Source organism: Schistosoma mansoni, chromosome W (genome assembly GCF_000237925.1).
Source record: "Schistosoma mansoni strain Puerto Rico chromosome W, complete genome".
NCBI lineage: Eukaryota > Metazoa > Platyhelminthes > Trematoda > Strigeidida > Schistosomatidae > Schistosoma > Schistosoma mansoni.
In genome coordinates, this window is record NC_031502.1 from 42,340,306 (window position 1) to 42,350,883 (window position 10,578).

At 29.6% G+C, this 10,578-nt stretch overlaps 2 protein-coding genes across 2 annotated transcripts; both read right to left on the minus strand.

Moving 5' to 3' along the window:
- Nucleotides 1–426: 426 nt before the first annotated feature.
- Smp_090160 (putative lhx3) lies at nucleotides 427–1,648 on the minus strand (the record flags this gene model as incomplete). The annotated part of the gene is made up of 1 exon (XM_018789767.1): nucleotides 427–1,648. One exon carries the CDS (start codon nucleotides 1,646–1,648, stop codon nucleotides 482–484), a length of 1,167 nt encoding a protein of 388 aa, XP_018655177.1. The 3' UTR covers nucleotides 427–481.
- Nucleotides 1,649–3,629: 1,981 nt separating this feature from the next.
- Nucleotides 3,630–10,073, minus strand: Smp_171380 (hypothetical protein; the record flags this gene model as incomplete). The annotated part of the gene is made up of 3 exons (XM_018789768.1): nucleotides 3,630–4,973; nucleotides 5,583–5,913; nucleotides 10,015–10,073. The coding sequence occupies 3 exons, from the start codon at nucleotides 10,071–10,073 to the stop codon at nucleotides 3,630–3,632; spliced, it is 1,734 nt and encodes a 577-aa protein (XP_018655178.1).
- Between the last annotated feature and the right edge of the window lie 505 nt (nucleotides 10,074–10,578).

The window sequence follows — 10,578 nt, forward strand, 5'->3', positions numbered from 1 at the left end:
TAAAAGGAAACGTTTTACCAGATCAAAAAAAGAAACAAAAAGGATAATCATAGATATTATGCAAATATTAATTGGTAATCTGTAATAGTATCGTTGTTAATGTTGTCTTTAGTGTATTTATTTGGTGCTAAAAGAAACTTTCCTGATAAATGTTTACTGCAAATCCAACTATTCGGCATTGTTTTAAAAAGAACGGATCTTTTTCTCGTAATAATAGACACAGCAGGGTGAAGTAAAATTTAACAGAACAATACAAATCAGTAAAAAAACAAAGGGTAGAATGGGAATTACGGATATCTCAACCGATTTTTGCCGATGGATAAAAGGTCATTTATGTTAATTTTCCTATGCATCATCAAAGTATGGAAGAGGAAGTAAAATGAAGAAAGGAGAATTACCAGTCATTGTATGACAGAGTTTGGAAGGACTATGTAATGTAAGGAGAAATATACAGTACAATAAATATGGCTATACAATTTAATTAAGTAGTATCCATTGTACACCAACGTAATAACTTTTTCAAATGAACTGCTGAGAAAAGATGATCTACAAATGATGCATGTGATGAAAAATTTGTTGACTGATTGCAAGCATTTGTTGCTTGTTGATTAGTTAGCACGGAATTATTTGTTATTTCTGATTTCTGAATAGATATTGAACAAATTTGACAAAAATTTGAATCTATACAAGAAGAAGAATCTATTGGTGATAATTTTTCAGTTAATAAAGATGAATTTACTGAAAGATTATATTGTCCTGATGAAACACGTGCCATTTTCTTTTCTTTTGCACGCTGATTTTGAAACCATACTTGAACAACACGTCGTGACAAACCAATCATTTCACCTAATCGATCACATTCATGTACTGATGGAGTTTTATGATAATTATATATTGAATGCATACATCTAGATTGAAGTGCTGTAATACTGGTTCTATTCCTACGTCCACCATTTGTACTAGAGGTTGTACTTGTTGAACGATAAACGCTAGAAGCATGTTCTGTTTGAATTAGAGATGGGACAGAAAGAAATTGATCTTGATTATTGACCGGAAAGTCATTATTATCTTCATTATCGATTATCTGAGCATTTTGTTCAAGAATAAAAGATGAACTATTTTGACAATTATTATCACCAGTAGAATTTACATTAATTGATTGCGTTGTTTTAGCGCTTAAATCTAATGGAGCTTCATTTGAATCTGATGAAGTCTGAATATGTGGCATAGTTCTGCTTAATGATGCATTCATAAGTGCTGTTAGTTGACAATGTAGTTTATTTGGATCTGTATACACTTCAGTACCATTTAAAAATCCACGAATAGTAGACGATGACGATGTTGATGAGAGGTAGGGGAACCCCCATAGATTTGTTAATTTTTGTTCACTTTCAGATTTTGACTGTTGTTGAATGTGATTATGATGACCAAGATGAATAAGTGCAGCGAGAACACCTTGAGGATTGTCTAACTCTGGTATCATGGGTAATCTTGGTGATAATGGAGTTTCAGAAATAGACGGAGAACTTTCTGATGTAATTGATGGTGGAGATTCATGTGAATTATTTGAATTATCAGCTAATACAAATGAATGAACTTCACCATCTGTATTTTCTGTTGATGGAGTTGTCGTTGTGGTTGTTGTCATTGTTGGATGTAAATTTCTTTTGTAATTATATATAATATCTGAATCTTCAATCGATACAATTGATGTAGGTCTCTAGAAAAAGTAAGCAAATGGAAAAAAATAATTATAATGTTAGGTCTTTTAACAGTTGAACGTAAAATCGGATACTGTATAGGATTCTTTCAAACAAACCATTGTGTACATTTAATAGATTGAATTCAATTTTAAACAATAAATTACTTATTTGAGAGGAAATTATACTCAGTACAGATAACCATAAATAATTTAAGATGATAGATGATTACTTTATTTTAAATTTGTTACAGTTTGGATACTACTGTTGTCGGCAGAGATAAGTAGTATGTAACACCAGTCTAAAGTGAAATGCCTGAAGGCAGAAGGTTAAGAAGATGAAAGAGAACAAGAACAGGGAATGATTGGTGTGGAGACGAAAAAAACAATCAAGCCTGAGACAAGTGATTAACATTTTGCAAGTGAAGTATTTACTGTATGAATCTCAGATTTTACCATGATATTATATAATGTTGCATTAAAATACCTTTAGTTTTCCCCATCTGTGTTCTCGTTCACTACAATACTATATCATGCAGTTGCAAACAACAACTTCTGGTGACTTTAAACAATTCACAAACTTCTATTGGCAGATTCATCATTGAGTCCGCAGAAGCTACTTAGATGAAAATATAATACACAGGGAAAAACCAAACTAGAAAAATACCAATTGACGGAAAAGTTCCTTGAATATAATCCACCCTCTATTTCTTGATCTTTTTTTAATTAGAAATTATAGAAATTATAACTGCACTTACTGAGTTCAGAAGATAAAATTTTGTGAATATATTCTCATGCTTTATGAAATATATCAAGAATGTTATAATTTAAAAAAACCAATCTCTTTATTTATTGGCAAGATAAAAACTCAAAGGCCGAAGCGATTTATCTGAGACAAGTTATATTCAAATATGCAAGATTTCAGTTCACATAAAGTATTCATCCATTGATGAATTTAACTTATAAACATTAGATTTTATTGATTGATCTCCAGGTTCAAACCTCTATCCCTCTTGGGCAGTCAAATAGTATTATTAGTCTTCGTTTAGTAAAAGTAGTTCACAACTGACTATACTAATATGTACTGGATTAGTGAAATTATCTATTCTTTAAAAAGGTTTCTAGTTTCAATAGTTCCCAATGCAGAGGTGTCATAATTAAAAAAATTATGAAATGAACCAATTATCTAAATAAAGAGGACATTAGTTTATGATATAACTAATTGTTGATTTAATGTGTATGAAGTAGTCCAATTCTACTGGATGTCATCGTTGATAACTTGGCAATCATTTGTTCGATCACAGATTATGTAGGTGTACTATCTTAATGAATTTGAACATTACTTAGCAAATCAGATGATCCATTTATTTATCACTACGCATTATTAAAAAAATACTTTTTGATATATACAGAGGAATATCTAAGATTTAGATCTTATATACAATAATATGAATAAGAACTAAGTCTATGAAAATCACACTTGATCCTTCACGACTGCCTGGTTGGGGTCCGAGAGATGGTACAACACAGTGGCTAGAGACGTTATCAGATATGCCTCAGAATAAAAGCCAGTGGCGATCCTGCTGTAACCTTCTTTTACTTTCTTCATAAAGAGTGGTTATAACTTTCTTAACTGAAAGAGGTCTGGTTGTACATTTCTGTTTCCCCTATTATTACTCTTATTATTACTCTGACATACACTCTATGGTTCTCGTTGTTCCTTCATTTTGTATTCTTATATGCACCTTACTCCTTTTCTCTTCTCATTCTCATTGTTTTATGTGGCGCATATATATCTGGTGCCCCCTTGTACTAATATTTATGTGTTTAAATAAATAAATAAACACTTCTTAGTGAAGTAAATTTAGTTCTACATATTAAACTAACAGAAGTATATATTTAAATTCATAGTTAAATAGACCACTTAAATTCAAAATATTATATATATGTATTGAACATAAACAATGATACGTACTTCATCATTCAAACTACCATCTTGAATATCTTTCTCTAATCGTTGACGTTTATTTTGATTGGTCCATTTCCATTGATCAATAATTTTTAATGATTCCATTTCACAAGATCTTTTCATTGTTGAATTTAATGATCCATTATTAATATTTTCATTTTCAATAGATTGATCTATACTATATAGATCATTATTCATTTTATCCTTCATTATTATTAAATCATTTGAATTAGTTTCTAAATTTAAATTATTCATTTTATCTTTATCATTTTGTTCATTATTATTATTATTATTTAAATATAATAATTTATAATTTTGTTTAAATGAATTATTATTATTTAATTCAATTCGACCGGTTTTTTCATATTCTTCTATATTTAAACTAGTACTTGGTGGTATTGAAAAATTATATGGATTATCTTTATTTTTTTGTCTTTCTTTAAATAATGTATTACGAAACCAATGCTTGACAACTTTCTCTTGTAAACCAGTTTTATTACATATTTCATTAATTTTTTCATCTGATGGTGAATTATTTATATCAAAATATGAACGTAATATATTTAATTGTGTTTCATTTAAACGTGTACGACTACGTTTTTGTAATGAATAGATAGATGTATTTGTTTGTTGTTTATATTGTTCATAGAATTTTATATTTTCATGGTGATTATTTAAATGATAATCTTTTATAGAATTGAAATAAGCTTCAGTCAATAATGAATTAATTTTATTATCTTTACCAGTTATATTATTATTCTCATTAGGATCATTTTTATTAGTTGTAGTATAGTTTAATAATAAATTGGAATGATCTGAATAAACATTATTTGTCAAAGTTTCATGTGGATCATTTATTATTGAATCTTTATGAAGTAAATTTGCTTGATCAGAAGTAATCATTGATAAAGATAATGGAATATTTGAATCACATATATTATTTATATCATTTTTAGTAGTAGTAGTAGTATTGTTATCAGTAGCAAGATTTTTTGCTGAAAAATTTTGTTCTACTATAAATGATGTAGAAGAATTAGTAGTATTTAATTCAATCTCATTGGTTTGTAATAAAGATTTTGGCATAGATTGAAAACTATCTGATTGTATATGTTTTAAATGTATTGATAATAGATTTGGTGAACTTGATTTTATATACGGTTGTAATTTACAATGATTTTCTAAGCTTGAATGAAATAAATCTGAGAATGTAGAATTAGAAATAAGTAAATTTAATTTTTCAACTAATTCATTGAAAGTTGAATTAGTTAAAATAACAGTCAAAGGATTATTATTACTGTCAGAAATCTGTTTAGAATGTTGTAGATTTCTGTGTAATTCTAAACTGGATTCTAGTAGAAAACGATGTGATTGATTTTGATGTTTTCTCTTCTTATTATTATCATTACCGTTTTCATTGTTAACATTATCGTCTTCGTCATTATCATTATCATTATAGTTGTCACTACAGCAGTAAGTACATAAATTGCCTTCTTTCATTTGTAATTCATGTATGTACTCTAATTTAAACCAATGATTATTTAATTTTTCATAAATATTACTATAATATACTTTATCATTTACAATTACCTCTAAAGTAAACGCTAATAATTCCTCTGAACAATATTTATCATTTTGTATATTAGAAAAATTCTCACAAATTATTAATTCGAATGATTGTTTTAATAAACTATGCAAATTAGGCAATATATTAAATTCGTGGAAAAAATCATTGGTTGACATTCTTTTGTGATTAGTTGGTGAATCAATTTTATCGATTTGTTTTGACGATAAGTCTGATGGTTTAGAAATAGTTGTTAAGGGGGTAAGTGTAAAATCAGAAGAAGAAGAAGAAGAAGAGGGAGGTTGTTGTGCTGTTGAAGTTGATATCGATACTGTTTCAGTAATTTTACTAACATTCATTGAAGCGAGTTGTGTTATTACTGATGGATTAGTCAAAAATAATTCCATTGATTGTGCGTAGTTACAATTTTCAGAGATTTGTTTATAATGAGCTGTCATTTGTGCAAATAATTCCATAGGTGTTACAGATGTACCACATATATTAAAATTATGTATTGGTGATGACATATTTGATGTATTTGAAGCGGTCAAACGTTGTTCAGATTTTCTCCATTCATCTGATATATGTAATTCTTTGGGTAAAAATAAACGGCTAGCAGATACATTATCTTCAACTGTACAATTAGATGATAAAAATGCATTAGCTGTCATAATATTTTTATATCTAAAGCAAAGAAAAAAACGTGGTCAGGTAATTATGGGATAATTAACAACGTTTAAGACATTATTTACTTGATGTTGTGTTAATTCCATACTGAACAAAGAGTACAATATGACAAAACTTTATTAGCTAAGAATTTAGATTTATTAACATTCATTTTGTCAGGGTATATCTGACTACTGATGAGACAATGTTCTCGTTTCATTCTAAGTTCAGTTTCTTGATCCATTTATAATGTACTCATAGAAGAGTATCTTTGAGTAAATTTTTTTACAAACCGCTTGAAATACCGAGGAGTTTGTTCATTAATCATAAATTGTAAGTGCGATGCACTTTCACTTAATGGGTCAGGGTTTAAATTTCAATCCACCTAATTAACTTTTAACAGCTTGTTAGATATACTAATCTTGACATGAGAATTAATAAACTGAGTTTCTTTACACTTCAGATGAATATCATATTAATATAGGACTTAAGATTTCCATATAGAATTTATATTAAAAATTAACTCATTTGATAGTTACTCCTCATGGTGTCGAGATGCTAGAAACCGAAATGTCATACTAGATAAACACTGTCCATTTCTTCGGTGTTAGTTTGGACAAAATTTACTGTTGAAACAATAAATCAAAAAGTGTTGATTGAATGATTCATTCCGTAGTAACTAGTAAACTCCTTTCATCATATGATAGAATTTCTTATCATTTGTCATGTTTTGAGTATTCTGATAAAAATTATAATATACATACATTAAGGATAATCAGCACGCGAAAGTGTAGATGATTTAGGAACTGATATTGTTTACTTATTTATTGTGGTCACACTAGCATAATATAACAGGTTAGTCGGTTGAAAAGAATTAACTGAGAAATATTGGTTTTAAAGGATTTAAAATATAGAAATGTCATTCAAAGTGTTTTAAGAACAACAGCAATACATTTTTTCAATGTAAAGATATTTTTACTGATATTTAAGTCATGCATTCGATTTTGGTGATGCCTGTTCCATGAAATGATATTGGTAGGTTTCACAAGTATTCCTGGCTTATCATCCTGGTTTATAAGGATGTAAGTTATGTAGTCGCTGAGTTCTTTTCTTGTGTCGATTACTTTCTACTCAGATCAGAAACTTATTGAATCCTCTGTTTTTGGTGGTAAGGAATGAGACTGATCAGTCTTTTTTAGATTATATACATCCTGGGTGGAATACTTCAATACTTATATCAATCACTATATGAACAATAAGTTGACGTTTAAACCAGAAGTCCCAGGATGAATATTAACACTGGAATTCAGGTACATCCAGATGACTAGTGTCGAATACGACAGAACGCAAATTTTAGATCCCGCTGTTAACCACTCTACAACACTATCCACAAGCAAGTGTAAATAGAGAATATAATGTCATCTATACTACCGTTAATATTTCATGCTTATTATAACAACATAAGATTACACCATTAGACTTAGATACAATAATAGACAATAAACATATGTATAATTGTATTCATGAAGAACATATAAAAATAAAATAACAAAGGATAGATAATAAGTAAGAAGGTAGAGTATACAGAATAAAATATCAAAAAAGGAGATAAGTGAATTTACTGAATTTGTTTTTTTCTGATTATTTTAAATCAGATGATTTTTTGGAGGGGGGATAAATTAAATAAACATTAGAAACATGTTAAAGAGTCTACATAATTAAATCAAGATGATACATGTAATATGTAATGATAAACAGAACATAATGTATCATAATGCCAGGAAGATGAATAATAGTGGTAGTAATAATAATAATAGTAATAATGTTCATACTGTTCTTATTTATATTAATGTTAACTAGTTCATTTATACATAATAATAATGATATTTTATTTTCAATCAATGAAAATGTTGATAGAGTTAACAAGATATATCTGATAGCTTATTAATCATTGGTAAACAGATCATTCATATTTGAGTAAGGATTCTTTTTATTATTACTATGTGCCTTGAGGTAATTCATTTATTTGTTGAATGAAATCCTATATATTACATAGTTAATCATATAACAATAACTATAATCTATTATTTTGCTTATTTGTTTATTTAATTTGAAAATTTGATAGTAATGTTGATAATGAAATCTTTCAGACCATAATAATAAAAAAATAACCGTCATTGTGTTATATATATATATATAATTCAAATAATGATTGAAATATACAATCTAATCAAGTGTACATCTTTTGTAGGATAAAGGGGTTGCGACTAGCAGTAGAATTCAGGACGCTCGTTTCGTCTTAATTTGGACGACCCAGTTGGATGTATCATCACCCATGTTAGTGTTCACAGAGGGACTTGAATAACAGATTAAATCAAATTATTACAAAGTTAAATTCACAAACACTGAACAAGTTAGTAGCCTTCTGAGATCAGTAACTTAATGGGCAACTCATTAACCATTTTTTTAAAGGTACTGCATTTAATTCTCGTTGTGATCATTAATAACAGTGTGTTGGTACATTCAGATAACAAGTCTCAGGCAGGAAAAAACTCGTTTTTTTTACACTAACCATGATCCATTTATACTAGTAAATTTATGAAAAAATGACTGAGTAAGAGAAATTCGCACATGATCCACATATGTTAAAATTCATCAAAGAATACTAACAGTGGACTAATTCAAACCATTACAAAGGGAAGTAAGGTATATATTGTAGGGATTTCTATTGTTTTAAGGTGTTTTTGTCTCTAACCTATACATTCTTTAGAACTGATGAAAACTTATGTACTATTTTACCTTTGATAAGTATGTGTAAATCAATTAAAGTTTAAAACATGAAATAGTAGGTCCTGACCATGTGAATAGAATTACTAAGTAATAAAGAGGTATAAGGTTTGATAGGTTAAGAGTGCTATCACCAGTGAATACCATGATTGAGGAGTTTTAATCAGCTATTCAACACCCAATGGTTTTCAATAACTTAGTGTCAGTTTAAAATAAAAGCTACAATTATCAAACTAAACAAATCTCTATAAAATGCCATATTGAAAAAGATCTAATAACTTTGAACCATTTTTGAGTAACAAACAGAATAAGATTTGATATAAGTTGCGCAGTAAAAAGAAACTAACGAAATTTATGGAAAATTATGTTCATTATAACGAAAATACTAAACGTAGGAAATATAAATTTCGAAAGAAAAGTAATAAAATAAAGAAAATAAATTGTTAGATGCTAAAGCGTATAATTTAAAAATTGGAGGGTAAATTCAGTTGATTTACTTTTCACAGAATTATATCATGCTGCCTAATTTGTTCAGTCATTCATCAGATTTACTGTGTTATTATTATTTTCACACAAACAGTGATAGTAGGGGGCATCAAACACATATGCACCACACAAAAACAATGAGGCCAGTGGTAGTTATTATTGATTTGTGTGGGAGCTGGAATACTGCCCGGGTGTCCAAACCGAAGCAGGGGATTTTCTTAGGAGGTCACAACCTGAGTCTTCGACCGGAAAACCTAATCCACAAAGCAATAGAGCAACGTTAGGAGATTCAGTCCCATGGTAGCCAAGAACCAATAATAGGTTCATACGCCATTTGTCCCCTCAGGATCCTGGAGTTTATGTGCACCACTGATTTGGAATCAGGGTTTTCCAACTCCCCTAGATGAACCCTTCGTGTCAACCAACCCGGTCAGAGCGCCGGAAATTCGCTTTGCGTCCTCTTAATTTCGTAAACAGCCCCTCACTGCGAGAAGGCAGTAGGTAGAACTTCCCTGACAGTGACTGTATACGCGTGGCCATGTGAGAGCATTTCGAGAGATGGTGAACTCTCCTCATCCTCGGTCATACAAGAGCATCTGGAGGGCAAAATTTTATGAATCATAACTAATCAATCTTCATCTTCCCACATGACACAGATCAATAATCATTGATACTATGAACTAGTACTAAGTCATAGTTTATCTGTCCTTACGTTTTTTCGAACCTGCTCTAACGCCGGTCAGAGTTGCGAGTCGATATAGATGATGGTAAAACATGAGTAATACATATCCCAAGAATCTCAGTCAATCAACATATGTATCACTAAAAAATTAACACAACATTTACTGATTATTTGGATATAGTTTCATCAATGGTGAATTACTGGCTCCACAAGTCACAAGCATAGTTTAAAATACATTAATCACGAAGTAAAATGACTTATGAAACACTTTAAGCAAAATAATTATAGATTCAGAATGTGAGATTATTGGAGGTTTATGGAGACCTTTGAACTTTACGGTTTACACAGAATACTGAAATGGTTAGATAACCATTGAAAAACAAAAAGCATTGAATAGCTGTTTCCTCATGGCAAAGGTTTCATCAACAATACACATTCACGCATGGAACAGAGGATCTTTATACATGACCTTTGGATCCTTTAGCTGATATTTGATGGTTTACATGTACAACTTCAACATCCATTGGTTTAGGATAAGGATAAGACTTGCTGTCTGAAAGATATTAAGTGAATACATCCATGAAAATGTTATCGATTTTGAGTCGCATCAACCAAGGTTCTAGTCAGAAATCGGACATAATTTTCCAGGGAATGATTTAACAGTTAGTATACTTATTGACTGATTTCTACGTTCAAATAAGACAAGCCTTAAAGTGATTTTAGCTTAC